Source organism: Choristoneura fumiferana, chromosome Z (genome assembly GCF_025370935.1).
Source record: "Choristoneura fumiferana chromosome Z, NRCan_CFum_1, whole genome shotgun sequence".
NCBI classification, from domain to species: Eukaryota; Metazoa; Arthropoda; class Insecta; order Lepidoptera; family Tortricidae; genus Choristoneura; species Choristoneura fumiferana.
The window spans coordinates 18,262,641-18,284,688 of NC_133472.1; the positions used below are offsets into that span (position 1 = coordinate 18,262,641).

Sequence of the window (22,048 nt, forward strand, 5' to 3'; positions counted from 1 at the left end):
AAAAATGCTCGTCTGGCAAATTTATATCCTACAAACTTAAGATTTTAAACTAAGGAAAACGTAACTATAACAACGAGTGAAAAGAAATAGTTGATTGACCCTTTAGATCGTTGACTAAATAACCTAGACTAACCAAAAAATGGTGGAAAACCCCGACATTGTCACTTCATAGTTCAACATCTAAAAACCGGCTGAACCGATTTTGATAATACGTGTATAAAACCATCACTAGAAAACCTGCTTTAAAATAAATAAATAAAAACGCATTCAAATCGGTTCGCCCGTTAAGACCTGCGGTGCCTCAGAGAGACACACAGACGCACATAGCGGCAAACTTATAACACCCTTCTTTTTGCGTCGGGGGTTAAAAAAGAAATCGAAAAATGTTAAAAATGAAACGTTGGTCCATTAGCCCAATAACTGTATACTCCACACAGAATTCTGATGCTAATTTCCGCGGACATAAAATATGACTATATATAAAATACGACAAAATTTAAATCTTTTTATGTTACAGTCAAATACTTGAGATGTAATTTATAGAATAAAAGCTCCAGTATTGAAATATTGAAATAGACTATATATATGGTAAGTTCGTACTATTTACACATTTTAAAGCAGGGATCGTTACCGGTATTCTTATTACCGGTTTAAAATAAAGTATAGCCGGTTATAGTGTCATTTCTCTATTTATATTGCTAAAGCTCTGATTAGCGGTTTAATCAAAACCGGTATTCAAATATATTAGCGGTTTCGTCAATTAATAACAATACCTCTATTTGGCACTTTACCCCTAAAAACCATTACCGGTAATAGCTGTCAGTGTCATAAGACTATTTTTTTTTAATAGCCTATATAGTGTCCCACTGCTGGGCAAAGGCCTCCCCTTTCTCCTTCCACTCGTCTCTGGCTTCGGCAAAATGTTGCCAGAAGACTATTAAGTGTTTATATTTAAATTACTTGTCGGAATTCACGCTGTCATCGTTCATCCACCATTACGTCTCATATTTCGTTTTCTAGTTTCTTTTTTTACCGTACAACGGCAAAACCTACTAGACACTGGCAAAATTGTCCTCCAATGGACAGCGCCATATTTTTCTAAAAAACAACAAATTACTAGTCAATTACACTGACGTTTCCACTAGGATATGAAAGCGATTGCATATAAAATCGTATATATATATTGCGCATATTGTTAAACATAATTTTTACATAACGTCCGTCATTATTGGGAAGGAGAATATTAAACATTTTAAAGCTGGTAAACACCTGTGTCTATGATGTTATTGTCTAGAACTGAATTTCGCTTCTATTCGGTTTAATATAAAGCCAAAAATTAACTGAAAGGTACAGTGTACTTGCGATTTAGATCACTTGTTCACCAACTTATTAACCAGTTGTCTAACAACAATTACAGTATCTTTTTCATGCGTACCTCTACAAGTAGGTATGTATGTATGTACGTATGTAAACTCTTTATTGCACATAAAAACAAATGAAAAATACATAATAAATTTATGTGTACAAAGGCGAAGGTGGAAAAGTATTTAGTATTATATTTCATCTCATGGTTATCATCACCATTTTTTAATTATCATAATTATGAAACAAAAAGAGACCTTTGATTATATACAAATAATCGTCGTGTATTTAAAATGAAATAACTCCAACTCCGACCAAAAACACATGCCTAGATTGTCTAAATTAATATATATTTTCAGAATACAAGAGACTTAAGTTATGTTTATGCCAAATGAATGTATACGAACTTTCAATGCGGTATTTATTGAAAAAAATCGAACCTTCTATAATAGATCATTGTTGTGATGAAATTCAAAATCTCAATTCAATTTCCAGATCTGTATAACAAATCTCACAGAAAGGCAATAAATAAAATTGACATACGTCGCAAATTAATTTACTTATCCAGTATACAAAATAAATAAATAAAACTAAAAAATATAATCCATACTTAATATTATAAATGCGAAAGTGTGTGTGTTTGTGTGTATGTTTGTCCGTCTTTCGCGCTGTAACGGAGCGACGGATCGACGTGATTTTTGGCATAGAGATAGTTTATGGGCCCGAGAGAGACATAGGCTACTGTTTATGCCTGAGAAATTGCACAGTTCCCGAGGAAACAGCGCGCGATAACCGAAATCCACGCGGGCGAAGCCGCGGGCAAAAGCTAGTTATATAATAATGCACGAATAATAAAAGGTACATACGAGGTGCGGTACAAAATTTTCCGGCCTAACAAAGGAACGAAGCACATAATATATACATTTTATTTTTTATTTTTCGATATAGTCTCCCTCTATTTTAATGCACTTTTCAGATCTCTTAATAAGCTTTTCTATCCCCATATAAAAATAATCAGAACTTTTGTCCTTAAAATGGGCGTAAACCGCACACGGGTCACTTTATCATCTGAAGAAAATCTTCTCTCCCTTAAGTCTGCCTTAAGTTTCGAGAACAAATAATAGTCACTCGGGGCCAGGTCTACCTACACAATTGACAAGATTTCATTTTTTTAACATCTGTTAATTACTACAGGAATCGAAAGAGTTTTGCCTCCTGAACATGGGAAAATATTTATTATAATTGATTTCTCCATATTAAAAAAAATACAAAAAATTTAAAAAATATGTCTGAATTTGCCAACACTACCACAGAATAGATATGTTTCCTTTGCCTTTATCACCAGAAAAAGGAGCTGTCATAATTTTGATATTGTTCTCTATGCAACGTCTACGTCAGATTAACGTGATCTTTTTTTTAAGAGACTAAACAAAAGTAATGGATCTATTGTGTCGTAGTTTTGGAGTTATGCCCTTATAGAATAAGCACATCTTGAAAAAATTTTAATAAATTAATTAATAGTTGTAGCAAAATTTTAAATATATCAGCGTTTTTCTCTTTCCAAACAGAATACAGAGAACGAATCAAATTATAGTCTTAGACATATGAAATCTTGTCAATTCACGCGCGACGCGTCCAGCATGCAAGCTAAGCGGCAACCCACTGCCGTGGGTGCGCCGGCCGAACGTACCTAAACTGCGGAGTGTCCAACCCCTGATTAAGGTCTCGAAGGCGATAGAAAAACAAGGCCTTCAGACACAGAATATATAATAGTACTGACGTACAGAATGGCCACGCTCCGCCCTGCACCGGTTCGAGTTACCCCACCCCTCAAGCACAGATTGCAGGAAAACCGCAGGAAAGCAGTCGGGCGCGCAACGCGATGTAGATGTATGTCGGTCGCACCGTCGCACGGCACTAAGTTCGGGAGCAATAATTTTGCGAAATGGTGATATACTGTGCATTGTATGGGTGTTTGTCAACAGCCAAAGATAAGAAAAGGAGTATTTTCGATTTCCGAAGGACAAAAAAAGGTAGGTAAGGTACCTAACCAACTTGAATTAGCAACATGTACAATATAGGTATAAGGTAACTGGGGAAAAAACCAATACCTAGGTTTAAAAGTTTGTACCTATAATGTATAAATAGACGTCTTATATTAGTAGGTAGGTATTTTTTGTAAAATTGATTAGTTAATTATTTCCTATCAATAGACCAATATCTTATCTACAATCACTATACTAATTATATAACAAATTGTCTAAAAGTATAGCGATTGATAAATGAAATAACTAATTAGGTACCGAATAATTCATTTAAGTTTGTAGTCATATATATTATTGTAATGTAAAATAATAATCCATACTAATATTATAAATGCGAAAGTAACTCTGTCTGTCTGTCTGTCTGTTACGCTTTCACGCCTAAACCGCTGAACGGATTTTGATGAAATTTGGTACAGAGATAGAATAGACCTTGGGAAAGAACATAGGCTATCTTTTATCGCGAAAAAGAGGCTTTAAGGGTTTGAAATAGGGGATGAAAGTTTATATGGTGGAAGTTCGTCGCTGTTGATGATAAAACCATGAAACTTGGAATTTAGGCACTTAATAAGAAATAAATCGATATTTGGTTGACCTTTTTTGAAAACTCGACCTATGAGGGGATGAAATAGGGGATGAAAGTGTATATGGAAGGTAGTCATTTCGAAGATAAATCGAGAAGGCAACGGAGTGGAGTGGAGGCAACGGATGAAGCGGAGACAATGCAGGCTACAGCGGAGGCAGTGAAGTAGAGCGGAGGCAGCGGAGTGGAGCTGACGCTGCTGAGCGGAGCGGAGGCTGGCGGAGCGGAGAATGGCGGAACAGAGCGGAGGCAGTGGAGCGGAGCGGAGACAATGGAGCGGAGGCATCGGAGCGGAGGCAGGGAGGCAACGGAGTGGAGCGGAGGCAACGGATAGAGCGGAGACAATCTAGGCTGCAGCGGAGGCAGTCAGGTAGAGCGGAGGCAGCGGAGCGGAGCTGACGCTGCTGAGCGGATCGGAGGCTGGCGGAGGCTGACGTAGCGGAGGCTGGCGGAGCGGAGGCTGTGGAGAGGAGGCAGCGGAGCGGAGGCAGTGGAACGGAGCGGACGCTGCTGAGCGGAGCGGAGGCTGTAGAGCTGATTGATGGTGATGGTGATGATAGTGGTGCTGATTATGATGATTGGTGATGATGATGGTGATTGTGGTGATAATGATCGATGATGATGAATAACAAAAAAAAATGTTGAAGAAAAAGTTCTTCATTTGAAAACTTTACCTGCGAGGGGATGTTAGCAGAGGGGATGATGCAGTGTTAGCAGAACCTTCTAAGCTCATAAGAATTATGTACGCAATGTGAGGTCATCATGAAAAATTTATGATTTTCAGATTTTTCTTATTTATTGTGCTATAAGAGCCACCTTTATGCAAAATTCCAAGTTTCTAAGACAGCCTGCAGTGCGCTATAACTTTTTCTGTTAAGGCGATTTGTATGAAAACACCTCTTTAATGACTGTAGCTTTTGTTTGCCTTGACTTAGAAGTTTGATTTTTTCGCAGCTTTCGGGACTATTGACCTGAGTTTAGGGGTTTATAATTTCAACTCGATACCGATACTCCGCTAGATAAAGGGTCTTGACAGACAGACGGACGGACGGACAGAAAAGTGATCCTATAAGGGTTCAATTTTTGCCTCTTGAGGAACGGAACCCTAAAAATCATTTGATCCGGATAAACAAAAAAAATACTTTATATTTATAGCAATGTATTGAAATGGTTATTTTCAGTAAGCCGTAGAAGTTTCTATGTGCTATTATTGGCAGAATAGGTATCCTAAATAAATTAAATACTTTCCAGAGTTACTATTCCACGCGGACGAAGTCGCGGGCAAAAGCTAGTGCTTAAATACATAGACAGACACATTTTAAGTAGGTTTAAATAAAAATATATGATTAACGATTACATTTATTTACACATCTAAGCCATACCTACATACCCTATAGTACTAGGGTTTTGCGATAGTTAGCCCTGTGTGTCTTTTTTAGAAGGTCAGGAAACTAAGAATAATATAATGTAAAAAGTATTAGCTCATTATTAAAAAAATACGACAGCCCATAGACTGTACTGATGGCCAGCGTTAGGTACGTTCAATGCCCCCCCCCCATAACGTGGACATCATCAGCTCTGACGAACTGGTACAGCAACCTATATCACAACAAGGGGCTTGGTAAAAACATCAGCTACCATCACATCTGTAGGAATGTACAAAATCTGAACATTGAAGCGGTCTATCACATCCCTAACGTAGTGATATCGAACTTCGATGTGTTTGCTCCTCTTGTGATGTACGTGGCTAATAGCAAGCTGCATAGCAGACTGATTGTCACAATACAGCACTATTTTACAACAACGCAACATTAAAAGCTCCCTCAAGAGTGCTTGGAGGAACACCTATTAGAAGGTCAGGAAACTACGAATAATATAATGTAAATAAGTTTATTAAAAGCAAATTCTAAAACATGACAAAGCTCCGAGAAAACCTCATAGGAGACAGGGACAGGGCTGTTCATTATACAAAAATACGACAGCCCATAGACTGTACTGATGGCCAGCGTTAGGTACGTTCAATAGTCTTACGAACACATTGACGCGTGTACAGACGTCGTCGTGCCTATGTAGATTCAAGAACGCGTATTTTGTATGGCGTGGCCACCCTGTGCTTCAGATTAAGAAGGTCATCAGGACTCGGAAGCCCCCGACTCCCGTTCAGCTGTCGGGCAGTCGTGCCTACCAGGGAAACTGGACAGCACCTCCTCCACCACGCTACCCGAAGAACAGGGGGGCGGGCGAGGGGGTGCCGCAGCCCAGGATTGCGGCCCCGGGCAAGCCCCGTGCACCAGCTTCTACCTCCTACCATTAGGACAGGTACATGCAGCAAAAATATCTAACCACTACGATGGTTGGCTTAATATAACAAATAACGTAGTAGTACTTGATTGGATCAAAAATAGTTATTCCATTCCTTTTTGTAACAAAGTATCATAGTCTCTTGTACCACAAAATTTACTTTAATAGATCTAGGCGCCGTAGTGAAATGTGACCCGTTACCAAATCAATATGTATCACCTATATTTTTGGTACCTAAACCGAATGAATGGCAGTAAACGTTTCATCTCGAACTTAAAAAATCTTAATAAAAATATTTTTAAGATGGAAAACTATCGAACCGCGGCAAAACTCATACCTTTAGACGGTTATTTGGCTACGATTGATTTAAAGGAAGCATACCTTCTCGAACCCATACGCGTCGAAGACAGAAAATGCTTACGTTTTCAGTTGTGTCCTGGGGATTCAAATAACGTCTTAACCTATGAGTTTACCGCGATGTCATACGGTTTATCGGTAGCACCCCGTGTATTCACTAAGATCATGAAAGAATTTGTTTCACATCTCCGGTCTCGTGGGTTTAAATGTGTTATCTATCTGGACTATATTTTGTGTATAGGAGATAACTTTGCCGATTGTATTAGGAATGTTCACGAGAGTGAACCTATAAATGCTTAGGATTTGTAGTAAACTTCGAAAAGAGTTCACCACAGACCACAGCCTAAACAGATATGCAAATTTCTTGGATTTATGTTCGACACAAAAATTTGAACATTGTCATTACCAGACGACAAACGGAAAAATATTGCACAGTTGGTTCGTAAATACTCAAAATTGCCCAAAATGTACTTTGCACAACTTATAAATCTTGCGTCCGCTTGTCCGGTCGTCGAATACGGTTAGCTATATACAAAGATTCTAGAGAGACATAAATTGTTATTATTACAAAAATACGGTAAAGACCTCATTTGGTGGTCGGATAACATATTTAACGCGGTATGCCCTATGAGACACCGTGGGTTTAAATAAAAAAAAAAAATACATTGATGCATCCAGGACTGGATGGGGGGCAGTTTGTAATGATTTTCGCGCCCGAGGCACGTGGCTGAACCCTAATGGGTCTCTTTTACGGTCTAATTTCAGGGAACGCCATCCCTTACACCGGAGCCTTACGCTGGGTGCCGTAAGGCTTTACGGCAAGCGTTCCTTCGGAAAAACACACCACCAGAAGCTCCGATCAACGATTAGTACTAGATTCAACTTGAAAGCTCTGAAAACGGCCCGAGAAATAAGAGCACAAAATCAATTTGTGCTCTTATTTCTGACAGTACGCGCTAACCACAGCCAACGTGAACGTGAGGACGTGATAAAATGCCTCAATGTCCGTTTAAAAATTGCGAAAGCAGCCACCGTAACATTAAGGTTTTGGAAGGAATATCCTTCTTTAGGTAAGTACAAGTCAGTATTTCACTTAAATTACGTAAAAATTAGTAGTTTACATTTAAAAATCAATAATTTATTGTTTGGCCAACATTTGGCCAACCATTTTGCCAATAATCGGTGGTTCTGGAACAAATTCATGGAGTAGTTCCCATTTCAAAACAATATATATACTTATATATTTTTTTGGAGATTTTCTAGTGATCCTTTATGCTGTTCGGAATGGATGTCGCTGTCGCGAAAGAAAGAGGAAAAGAACTTTATAGGCCTTGGAAAAATTCGACTATATGTTAGATTCCCAAGTGTCCCATGATATATTATTATATTATATTAATTTTGACAAATTTGACATAACTGGAAATAGCCAAAGGCGTAGGTTACAGAAAACGGTGATTCCCAATTCGGAGGTAGGTATAGTAACTGCTCTGAAAGACTGCTATATATCGAGCTAAATTTATTTCACGGTAAATTAATATGTGGATTGAGAACTTCACACCAATCATTATTTTTTTTCAAAAGTCAAATTTCTCACTGTACGGCAGAATAGAGCAAATTAGTCGTTCTCGCATCGTTTTGCAATTGACAAGTGACAGCATTGGTTTGACCTGACATCTGTCATAAGACTTCATTTTTTAAATTATTAGAGTCTATAGAATTTGCTTTTGCTGTGTCGTATAGTTTCAGTTATCTATATATATAAATGAAGAAACTGACTGACTGACTGACTTATAGATCAATGCACAGCCCAAACCGCTGGGGCTAGAAACTTGAAATTTTGGATATATGTTCCTTAATAGATGTAGACGCGCACTAAGAAAGGCTTTTTTGAAATTCCCACGGGATAGAGAAATATCTAAACTTTTTTCGGTTCTTTGTTTGTAGTCGAATCTCTGAAACTATTGAGCCGATTTTAAAAATTCTTTCACCGTTAGTAAGCTACACTATCCTTGATTGATAGGTTACTTTTTATCCGGGATAATGCATAATTCCGGCGGTATAGAAATAAATTAATTCAATTTCGGAGCTGATTTCAAATATTCTTTCACCGTTAGTAAGCTCCACTATCCTTGATTAATATAGGTTACTTTTTATCCGGGATAATGCAAAATTCCCGCGGGATAGAAATAAGTAAATTCAACTTGGGGGCTGATTTTAAAAGTTCTTTCACCAAAAGTAAGCTACAGTATTCCCGATTGACATAGGATACGTTTTTCCGGGAAAATTAAAAATTCCCGCGTGATAGAAATAAGTAAATTCAACCTTGGCACTGCTTTTAAAAATTCTTTCATATGATATAATATGACTATCCTCGATGTCAGGCCACTTTTTTTCGGAAAATCCAAAATTCTCATGGGATAGAAAGAACTAAATTCAACTTCAGAGCAGATTTAAAAAATTCTTCCACTAATATAAAGCTACACTATTGCTGATTGGTATAGATTACTCTTCTTTGGGAAAATGCAACATTCCCGCCGCAGGATAGGTAGAAGTAAGTAAGACAATCCAAATTTGGACCTGATTTTAAAAATTCTTTCACTAATATAATCTGCAGTATCTCTGATTGGCATAGGCTGCTTTTCTACAGAAGAATGCAAAATTCCCGTAGGGTCGAAATAAGTAAATTCATCATAGGGGTTGATTTAAAAATATATTTTACTCATTGGGAGCTACATTATCCCTGATTGGCATTTGCTACTTTTCTCCGGGAAAACGTAAAATTCCCGCGGGATAGCAAAAAGTGAATTCAACTTCAGGTTTGATTTATTTATAATTCTATAGCTAACTCTACCTGAACAGTACCATGACTGGCTGACTGACAGACAACGCATAGCCAAAACTACTGGTGCTAGAGACTTGAAATTGGCAAAGATGGACCTAAAGTAATACAGAGGTGCAGTAGGTAAAGATTTTTAGAAAATCTCATGGAATAGGAAAATATCTCAACTTTGTTTGTTTCTTTGTTTGTTGGGGGTAATCTCTGAAACTACTGAGCTGATTAAATAATTCTATTACCAATAGAAAGCTACAATATCCCTGAAGGACAGACTTCTTTTTTTTTTAATGCATAATTTCCGCAGAATAAAAATAAGTAAGTGAATTCAATTTCGGGGCAGATTTTCAAAATTCTTTCAATAATAGAAAGCTACAATATGTCTTTCATCGACCATTAAGAATATTAAAATAGATCATAACAGTAATTCATGTCCCACGGGGACTTTACAATTTCTCGAAATACTATCCTATATCCTATAATAATATCGTGTAGGAAGTCGCCGGCAAAAGAAACGCGTAGTACTTTAATGGCTTTAATGTTTCAGCGAAACAGGGTTTCAGAGTTGGTAAGAATTAGGAATGATTAATTACGTATGTAGGTTGATTTTTGAATTCCAAAATGTGCACATCTGTCTAAAACAATGTCTTACTGTATTTGTATTTTCATTTAATCCTCCAAAAATCAATCAAAACACGAAGAAAAGAATCGCAGAAAGTAAATGTATGTTAATTGTTACCCCAAATTTAACGCGAGCGAAGCCGCGGGCAAAAGCTAGTACCTTTTATGTATTATTTTATATAGAATAAGTCAGTTTTAACCAATTAACAATCCTAGCTAAAATACATAAATATTGGCGACTACCTCTTTTCACAGGGAATATAATGGATTAATCCAATCATGTATGTGTTGGTATTCATTTATTTATATTTCATGTATTGTTTCGCTCAATTAAAATTTCGGTCCTTTTATCTTTTCATTGTAGTATCCACTCTTGTTTCTGATGTCCTTTCAATGGTTCAAAAGTTAACTGGAAAATCTCTAACTAAGGGATAAGTTCGCCTTTGTACCTTCAGCAAAATAAATAGTCTATCAATTTTTGAACAAGTTCCTATCAAATGAATATGTCGCTAAAGTCGAACTTTAAAGTTGACAGAGACGCCTATTGGCTAAAGCCAATTGTTTTATGACATGCAAACGAACGATTATCAACTATAGGGTTATCAACAAATTTGGCTGACAGTGCATCTTTTTCTCTTGTTAAAAGTTATTTCATATCTATCCATCCATCCATCCCAGCCTATATACGTCCCACTGCTGGGCACAGGCCTCCTCTCAGAACAAGAGGGGGGGATTTCATATATTTTATGTAAAATAAAGAGTTATACATACATACATACATACATAGTGTTAGAAATATAAAATGTTGTCAATTATGCATTTCCTAATTACTTAACTTAATTTAGTTAATTATCTATAAGTACATTTCATTTCATGTCAATATTGTAAATTTGTTTGTGTTATATCTCTGTCAAATAAAAAAAAACTGTCTTATGTAATTGCGACTCCATTATTACCCTGTTCCCAAAACAGAATGACATCTTTTTGAAACGAAGAAAGTTCTTTTGTTTATCGAACGCTTTTGCTCGTCTTGTGACGAAACGTCGTAAGTATTATATACAATTGTTATTATTTGGATCTTTGTTTCTTAGACTTCAGGTATATTTTAAGTTAATCTAGGAGGTAAAACAGATATAGCTATAAGTATAAGCAACACGGCCACTTTTTTGCTTTGATTTTGTATGGGACCTGTAATCTGGTACTAATCGTTGATCGGAGATGAGAGCGAACCATAGATGTCGCTAGTGCTATTGCTTAAATAGCGTAGTGGGGAAAAAAGCGGATGTACCTTGTTTTGCCTAACAACTTTTTGCCTATTTTCAGTTTGCCTAATGTTAGATAAACTAATATTACTTAACCTAATGTTTCATTTTACCTAATTTTCATTTAAGTGAAAGTCATTTTATATACAACTTACTTTACATAAATTTGTTTCGCCTAATTTTCATTCAACAAATTTGAATTAATGTTTGACTGACATAATTATATTTTGTCTAACATACACGTAACATAATTTCATTTTGTATAAACTTATTTCGTATAATGTTTGACTGACAATTATATTTGGTCTAACATAAATGTCGCATAATATTATTTATTCTAATTACGTTTAATCCGAATACATAATTATAACGTTAGTTAATTCTAAAAAGTTAAGTAATATTATAAAACAAAGTCGGTTCTGGCGTTTCGCCGGCCGCTACCGCGGCACGCTCGCTTCGCTCGCTCGGCTCGCGCGCTGTAGGGTCGCAGTTCTACCTAACGCTCCTCCTCGCTTCGCTCGTCATCGTACCTATTCCCTGTATGTTTAGTATTGTTATTTGCTTGAACCAAATAACAAATTAGTAGAATATTATGGATTCATTTATTTCAATTTTAACCTACCTAATTGACCTTATTTTATAATATTATAAACATTTAGGTACCAAAATTAGGTATAACGTTAGTAAGCAAAACAAATATTATGATAATTCAATATTAGACAATCCAATGTTTGTTAACACGTTATTCGCTATATGATGATAAGTTAAAATGAGAATTGATAAAGTGAGTTTTCGATAAAATAATATTCGGCAAAACAAAAGTTATGCAAATGATATTAGTTAAAACGTTATTCGGCTATATGATGAATAGTTAAAATAAGAATCGACAGTGAATTTTCCATAAAAGAATATTCGACAAAACAAGTTATGCAAATTTATGATCATTTAGTAAAAATGAAAATTCGACAAAATAAAAATTATGAATAATGAAATTATACAAATTGACTTTAGACAAACTATCCATTATAGTAAAAGTTGTTACACAAAGTGAAATTAGGCAAAACATTTTTAGACAAGTCAAGGGAATACCGAAAAAAGCAACCTGAGATATGTGTGCATAGGAAAAATTCGTGTCTAGAATCCTGTCCAGCGGTGGTGTAGGGGTTATAACACACAGCACGGATTGCTGAGGACCTGGGTTCGATTCCCAGCGCTGGTCTCTTTTTCTGGTTTTTCTCTGTATCCATGTCACAGTGTATTTTCGATATGTTTTTAAGTTTATTTATTTCGTGTTTGCAATGGATAATAAGATCCATCACTAATACTTATAATAAAATAACGTATAATTGTAAAATATGTTGATGAACGTGTCACATAAATGCAACAGACATCACATGACATTAGAAAGCTGGCCACAAATAATTATATGGAGGTTTAAACATGTTACATAGCTTAACTGATTACTCATCAGTGAAAATTTAATAATGGGTTTTGTCCACCTGGCTTGTTCTAGACGAATCACTGTGTGTCGCGGTGATAAATTTTGGTGGATGGATTATTGAAAAATATATTTGCAAACTACCTGTGGCCCATTTCAAGAAGCTAAAAGTTACAATTTACAAGCGGTAAGTAGTCTCTTTTCAATGCGAACTGTTAAACAAAGACTACCGCTTGTAAATTGTAGCTTCGTAAAATAGGGCACTGATCTAATTTTTAATGCAAAAAAAATGCTTATTTGCATAAATGTTGATTTTGCCAAGAGAGAAGGTGTTAGGTGACGGGGGAAAATAGTAGATTGTACAACAAGTGCATATAATAGTCATACTTGTTACGACCATTTTTTGGCCGGATGCTGCACTTCGTGATGAGAGCAAGCTACTTTGCATAGTGATAGTACAGGCTAAACTAAGTGATTTGACCCGCAGCAGCGGAAGTTTCACCCCTTAGGAACAGAGAAGGCGCCACTTTAAAAAATATTTCAATAAATTCTACAAGCTAAAGTAATAAACCGATTTTAATGTTTAATATCCCAAATTAAAGCTCATAAAATTCATTATGTACAATAAACGGAAAACTTTTGGCAAAAAACGCCATCTTAAGTTTTTTTTTCTTACCTGATTGGTAGTTTTTACTTGAATGCCTAAAAACATTGTATGTTGTATGCAACATGAATGGTTTAATGCATACCTATATATATATTTCTGTGTAAATAACAAGTATTATAAAAAAAAACCGACACCGATACCTTTCATACTTCACGAAATATTTAAGTTTAATTGTGCACGCTTTTCTTACAAATAAATTTCAACGAAATCTTCAAGTGCAGTGCAACTAATGCTCTGATTTTAATGTTCAATGTTAAATGAAAAGAAGAAAAAAATTACCTAAATTATGAAAAAAAAATGAATAAAAAGTTTATTCCTGGTGTTACGAAAAAATATAATTACTTTAAAATTAGTTATTATTAAGACAAAAAATAAAAACTATACCGTTTCCGGCATAGTTGGTTCTGAGATGTAATATATATTGCTTAGTAGTTGGCGAATTTATTTAAAAATTAGCTTTTTTTTCTGATAGGACTACAGCTTATAGATATGTCACATTTAAAATGAAAGACTATGTACATCAATGTTTATCAAATATTTAAATTAAAACTTATAAGTCCACTTCGGGTTCATCGGCAGATGTAGAACTAAAAAGGAAAAGTCATTTTGAAGTACTTGTGCTATTCCAATACTACAAAATCACAGATCTTTTAGACACGGACTGTGTTGCTATAGATTACTGTTGAATTATTTTTGTGCCTAGTTGATTACCATTAGATCTAAAATTTTGTGCCTACCTGTGGAAATCAGTGGTCAGCATACAAAATAACCCTGCATTGAATATTATATTAACTTACTTTTGATTTGTACAGCCACCTTTGCAGGATTTACACTGGGCAGTGCATGGTAAGCTGACCCGACGACACCCACAACACATGGTATCGCAGCCAGATTTGCAGCCACAATAATGGTCCAAGAGGCTTACTTTCTTTTGCCAACTCTCTTGCCTAACTCCATCCCCAAGAAGATGGACATGGTAGGGAAACTTCTGGTTTCAGAGCGTTTCTCCATATGTGGCCCGCTTGGTAAGCTGCACGCAGTGCATGTTTATAGAGAGCATGCCCATACCATGTCCATCCTCTTGGGGATGGACTAAAGCAAAGAAGAATTCCAGAATGGTCGGCAGTTACAGCGATTTGGTGGCAATTAAGCCTCTTGGACCATTGTGGCTGCAAATCTGTTTATTAGTTTAGCTTGTAGATTTTTTTGAAATATTTTTTAAAGAAATTTGTGCTCACATTTAAACTTTCATATTTCGTGAAATATGATAGGTATCGGTGTCGTTTTTTTTTTAAATACCTGTTATGTACTCAATATGTATATGCATTCAACCATTCATGTTGCATACAGTTTTTTTAAGCAATCAAGTAAAAACTACCAATCAGGTAAGAAAAAAAAACTTGAGATGGCGTTTTTTGCCAAAAGTTTTTAGTAAATATTTTTTTTGTTTTTTATTTTAAAGGAACGTATATAATAGGCTCTCATTTGAGATATTAAACATTGAAATCGGTCTATTACTTTAGCTTATAGAATTTTTTGAAATATTTTTAAAGTAGTGGCGCCATCTCTGTTCCTAAGGGGTGAAACTTCCGCTGCTGCGGGTCAAATCACTCAGTTTAGTACTATCACTGTGCAAAGCGGCTTGCTTTCATCACGAAGTGCAGCATTTTGTCTCTAACAAGTATGACTATAACAAGCCATTTTAACCGTGACGTTCAAATACCTACCCGAGCCGGAACGGCGAGGGTGGATAGACACGCACGTCGAGGGGAAAATGTGTTTCATGTTCGAGTTTTACACTATGCTATTCACTTCGATTGAGAGAAAATTAAATGGCAACAGTGGAAACAAACGATGACATGATAATTTAGAGCGGTTCACAATCTTCAATGCGAAAATGGCAGTCAAAATTAAGTGACGCCCAGAACATAGCGCATGACATGCTTTTAAGCCCCGCCTACTAGCACTAAGACACGGCAGGCATGTTTATAACGCAGTTACAATTGCCGACTTATTATTTATTCGTAGCTTATCCTGTTACTTAATATTCCGCATAATTAGATTAATTATATTCGACGATACAGTGTCTTTCTAGTTGATTGAATGAAAATGATTTGAATATTCTGAGAAATTACTTGGTATTATTCGAACTGATTATTATGCAAAGTATATATAATGATTACGCAAAAGTATCATTTGGCTTAAAATGTTTCTGTGAAGTGCATTTCGGAGAATCGATATTATTGCAAGATTGAAGGAAAATGTAATTATTTTATTTCGAAAAAAGTGTCTTGGACCGTTTAGAACTTTGACATGTTAAACCCTGATGGAAATTAATTAAGGTAATAAAACTTATTTCAACATACCCGGATGTATTTGAGGATGCTGTGGATGCGGCAAACCTTGTAGTGGAGCTACTCCTAACATCCCAGGATGATGCTGAAATTAAACCATGGAAATAATTGATCGAGGTAGTTGGAAATGACGACTACAGTATTTTCATTGTAGCATGGTGCGGGTGACAGCTATCAATATCACAATTCGTGTCAAAATTTGAGTCTATAAAACTAATAATTTAAAATCTTAATAATAATTAATGTCATCATTAATACGATTATTACGCAAAATTTGATGAGAATATAAGTGATTTTCTAGGTTGGAATATTATTTGCCACTTAAGTAAGGCTAAACGGAGTTCGCAAGAATATTGGTTACTTACCAATTAATAAGTACCGATATAACTCAAGATCCATTAGGTCCCACCGCGAGTCTCTGGTGTTACGTTACATGCATATTACGTTTCTTCACTTAATTGTGCTTTGAATTTAATGAATTGATTATAAAAATCGAATAGCTTCCGCTAGCTAGCTACTATTTCGTATACTTAACATATGTAGTTCTTTATGTCCAAATATTTTAACAGTCATATTTAGGCTACAACTGAAATATACTTCCAAATATTTAGACCGCAGCAAGTTTTTTCGAGTACAACGAAACTTGCATCAAGTGTTACCCGCACTATGCTAGAATGAAAGCACTGTAAATCAAGGTTCGGTTAATCAGATTAGGTATAGGTGTACCAGTATCTGATGGCATTTTTAAAAGTAAAAAAAATGTGATTTTCATATGGCAACTGTCAACTGGCAGCTGTGTCAAATCGTTTGTTTACCGTTGCTTACATTTTGTAATTCGTCTTCAACGATTGTTATCTGGTGAAAATGTCGAGAAAACCGATTAGATCTCAAGCGAAAAATATTGAATATAATGTGTATAATACAATACGCGAAGAAGGTCAAAATCAAACACAAACTTCGATTTTAAAGCGTGTCGTGGAGTTGATTTTTAATATTGGAGTATTACTTTTAGGTTTAAGTATACTTTGTCTTAGATAAATGCTACTTATTACATGGGCACTACCATACGCCGAATTAAAACTGAGCGAAAATGTTTTCAACATGTAGAGAAAATTGAAAAACATTTCATAGAGCAAGACGAAATAATTGAAATGTTAGAAGAGCGGTTTATTATAAATACCTCTCTCTCTGAGGACGATGAAGAACAAGAAATGAAAGTAGAATTTTTGGAATATTTTTCTAGTTCTGGATGAGATTTCAAGTTATTTTTATACTCTTATATATACATTTGTGAGAAAGAATGGTGTTTTTTATATTATTTGTAAGCAATAATCTAATATCTTACTACCCCAGCAATATACAACCATTTCATAATTAGCCTAACCCAATGCAATCTACTCGACTCGATGAAACTAGATTAAGGGCTTCATTATGTAACGATTGTATTAATTGAAGAATATATAAATCCCTATCCGTACTTAATATTATAAATGCGAAAGTAACTCTGTCTGTCTGTCTTTCTGTTACGCTCTCACGCCGAAACCACTGAACTGATTTAGATGAAATTTAGTATATAGATAGTTTGAACCCCAAGGATCAACATAGGATACCTTTTATTTCGGTAGAGGGCGCCACCGCGCGATAACCTAGATCTGCGCAGACGAAGTCGCGGGCATAAGCTAGTATACTATAAATAAAAAGATATATGTATATACATACACATACTCACTTTAAACGGCACGGTAGCTCAATTGCCCACGGACGCTAGTAAGGGTTCAAATACCGATAGAGACAAATTTGTGTGATGAGCACAGATTTATGCTACCAAATTTTGATGTTTGTGATTTTTTTTATTATTATTTAATACTAGCTTTTGCCCGCGACTTCGTCCGCGTGGAATAGTAACTTTGGAAAGTTTTTAATTTATTTAGGGTACCTATTCTGCCAATCATAGAACATAGAAACTTCTACGGTTTATGAAATATTATTAATACATTGCTTTATATCTCAACTAATTTTTTTTGTCTTCCATTTTTTGGTAAAACATAAATATTTTGCGGGTAGCCACATTTTAGCAATACGTGATCATAGCGAACTCTTGACATCTTAAGTCCTTTATTGTAAGTAGGAGGGTAGGATTATAATTAAGACGGCATTCTTACTAAGCAAAGCTACACATATTTCCGATAAATATACTTATATTAATTTGTTTTGACGAACTTTCATCCCCACATTTTCAAGTATGAAAAATGTCGAAATGTGAAAAGCCGGAACAAATGTTTTTTAGGGTTCCGTACCTCAAAAGGAACTTTGCTGTCCGTCCATCCGTCTGTCTGTCAAGACCCTTTATCCCGTAAACGCGCGGAGTATGTATCGAGTTGAAATTAAAACCCTAAACTTAGGTCAATAGTCCCGGAAGCTGTTAAAAAATTGAACTTCTAAGTTAACGTCATCAAAAGCTACAGTCATTAAAAAGGTGTTTCCATACAAATCGCCTTAACAGAAAAAGTTATAGGGTACTCCCAGCTGTCCTAGAAACTTGGAAATTTGTATAAAAGTAGCTCTATTAGCAATTTTTTCCCCTTATAGCAAAATAAATAAGAAAAATCTGAAAATCATAATTTTTCATTTCTGACTGTCTATGTCAATAAGCCATCTAAAATTACCCCACGTTGCGTACATTTTGCTTATAAGCTTAAAATAGGCTCTGCTAACACTGGATATTCATAAATACCTACGTACGGAACCCTTGATGCGCGAGTCCAAGTCGAATTGAACCGATTTATTTAGTTATTATCGAAAACTTAAACACAAAGATTCTTTGATTTATCTGTGATAATGACGACGTTCCATATAAATTTTCATCCCCTATTTGACCCTCACTCCGGAAGAATTTTAAAAAACGCGCGAACATATATCTATTTATCTCTTATCACGTGCCCAAATGCCAAGTTTCATTAAGAACCATCGATTTATCTTCGACAATGACGATCTTTATAGATAAACTTTCATCCCCTATTTTACCCCCTCACAGAAAGAATAAAAAAAACGCGTGAACAAATGTCTATTTATCTCTTAATCACAAACCGAAATGGCAAGTTTCATGGTTTTATCTTCGACAGTGACGAGCTTCCACCATATAAACTTTCTTCCCCTATTTCAACCCCTTAAAGCCTCTTTTTCGCGATAAAAGATAGCCTATGTTCTTTCCCAAGGTCTATTCTATCTCTGTACCAAAATTCATCCAAATCGGTTCAGCGGTTTTGGCGTGAAAGCGTAACAGACAGACGGACAGACAGACAGACACAGACAGAGTTACTTTCGCATTTATAATATTATATATAGTATGGATAATCGAAACAAATAAATACAATTAATAAATAAATATCACGGGACCATTCACACCAATTGACCTAGTCCCAAAGTAAAGTTAGCAAAGCTTGAGTTATGGGTACTAAGCAACGGATAAATATAATTATATAGATATAGATACATACTTAAATAACAGGTCTCAGGTGACGAATCATGGTTTTATTCATACGAACCTGAAAGAAAACATCAGTCAGCAGTTTGGGTCTTCGAAGACGAGGTCAAACCAACGAAAGTGGTTCGCTCCCACAGCGGTATATCACCCACGGTTTATTTGCCAGAAATAATAGCCGAACTCCGAAAAAATAACCCGAAACGTCGCATCATCTTACATCACGATAATGCGAGCTCCCATACGGCTCGGAAGACAAATGATTTTTTGAAGCAGGAAAACGTTGAGCTGATGAGCCATCCTCCGTACAGTCCTGACCTGAGCCCAAACGATTTCTTTATATTTCTTTACATTCCCTAGAATTAATTTATTACGCGGTCAACGGTTTGAAGACCCCGAATACAATACAAAGACTCTTTATTGTACACCAGACATAGTAAGCCCGAATCAGCTGTGGTAGCGTACAAATCAGCCATTTTGTCAACATCAACTTCAGACTGGAATTACTGTTTTAATAATTGGTTTACACGAATGGAAAAGTGCATTAAGCTGAAAGGAGAATACTTCGAAAAACAATAAAATGCAATTTAGCTATACCGTGCATATGGTTTTTCTTATTCCCGATCATTTCAGTGTGCCCCTCGTACCACAACACAATAAAAGCTTTGCTAAGCTTACTTTGGGACTAGGTCAATTGGTGTGAATTGTCCCGTGATATTTATTTATTTATTTATCACACTTGCTCGTAAACAGTGTCGTAACATGCAGGCTACCTTGGTTGCAACCCCCCAAACAAACCCTCGACCTTAATATTCCTGTCATGAAACCCGTGGTCGGTAAATGAGTATGCGCGTACAAATTTTCTTATCATGAAGCCCAAGGGCGGTAAATGAGTCAGTGCCCGTACTAATACTGCTGCACGCGCTGCTGCAGGACCACACGCACACGCACGTCAGGCGCGTGCTGCGAGAGAGGGTGGGCTGCGCTGCCAAAAGCGCAGCCTAAGGTATCGCCAATATTTGGAACAATTATATTTTTTATTTTTGAAATATCAAATTTTACTCGCAAATGTGATGAAAAACATTGTATGTCGCACGGGCGGTACTAGAATTACGATTATCGACTCATTAAAGCCCTCAGTCTTCGACTTAGGGCTTTTAATAGACTCTCGTTCTTAATTCTTTATTAACCGCCCTTAACCGCGCGTCCCACAGGGGTCGATTTTCGGACCTACGCTATTTTTGGTTTTCATAAATCAATTGTGCGATATTAAACTCCCAAACTGCAAAATCTTTCCTTATGCAGATGACACAGCAGTTGTAATAGATGGTTTCGATTAGGTGGAAGTGACGTTGATTGCTGAGAGCAATTTGCGCATAATTACTTAGTAGTTGGCTGTCACATAACCTTTTGACGCTAAATTTAACCAAAACTCATTTTATCCCTTTCTTAATCAAAAATAATACCCAACCCCCCCGTCTAATTACAAAATCATCGTCCACTCTAATTGCAACGCTAGCAACTGCTGTTGCCAGCCAATATCTCACATTCAACATATTAAATATCTAGGGGGTTTTATAGATAGTACCGGTAAAGGCTACAGTTCTGTGGGGGTGGCATTCTAACAGAATATGTCGGGTGGATCTAGTTCCGTATCTGGTAAGAAAAGAATAAATATCTGTCTTAGTAAAAAGATAATTAGGCCGATTGAAATTCATGACCTCCAATAAAAGACTTGCAAGATGTAAGTGTCTTCGAGAGGACATGTTTAGCATAGGGGCTCTGTTGAGATATGGCGTTATATGACTTCTTGGTGGAACAACGAAACAAAAACGACAAGCATTTTGGACACGCTGACCCAAACGACGAGTCGCCGACTGCAACCTTGGTCCGTATACTAAATCCCCATAATTTAACCTAGACAGAATCAGTGACTCACAAAGTGTAATACGAATCTGATATAAGACTTTTAGATGGTAAAAGCATGACTTGACCAAACCTATAATATGGTTTTCAAAGCGTAGTTCGCTGTCAAAAACAATACTTACCCAAATTTCTTGCCTCTTCTACGCGTTGTACAATTTGGTGCACACACACACGCACGCACGCACGCACGCACGCACGCACATACATTACATGCATACGAACATGAACACACAAAGTTGCTATATCAATATTTTTAGTTTTAGTCTCTCACATAAAATTATCTAAAATATAGTTGTATTACCTATATTTAAATTATTCAAGCAGCCGAATTCGCGCCGAACGGTGATGCTCCAAGATACAGGCTTTTGCTTAGTTCGGAGGTCAGAGTTATAACAAGTTAAATTGTTCAAATTGTTTAACTTCATCTTAGTGTTGACAGAAACATGTCTGTCTTCTAGTGTTTGTACATTATGTTTGAATAAATGATTATTATTATTATATATTATTAAGACACAATGTACTATTTCGCCTCTCCTGAAGTCTCCATTTTACGTTAATTCCTATTACAGGTGACGATATATACCGGGGTACAATAAGATTATGATTGCATGTACAGTCAGCCAATTTAATTCCTAGGCCACCACAGAACCGTGTCGTAATGATGACGTCCATGTCGTTAGGGCACCAGAATCCACGTTAAGACCTAGATGTATTAATCTTAAACCCATTATATGTACCAAGTTTCGTATTAATCCGGCAAGTTGTTTTTAAGCAAGAACCAGCAATCGGCTGCAATGGAATTGCTGGCGTCCTGGCAACAA

General features: G+C 36.2%; 1 protein-coding gene across 1 annotated transcript in view; it reads right to left on the reverse strand.

Annotated features, from left to right (window-relative positions):
* The window catches only part of LOC141441051 (uncharacterized), an 80,813-nt gene that overhangs the window by 15,738 nt on the left and 43,027 nt on the right, over nucleotides 1-22,048 (reverse strand). The window contains exon 7 of the mRNA XM_074105677.1: nucleotides 15,833-15,905. Within this exon, the coding sequence (XP_073961778.1) occupies nucleotides 15,833-15,905 (73 nt within the window). The remainder of the gene's footprint in view (nucleotides 1-15,832; nucleotides 15,906-22,048) is intronic.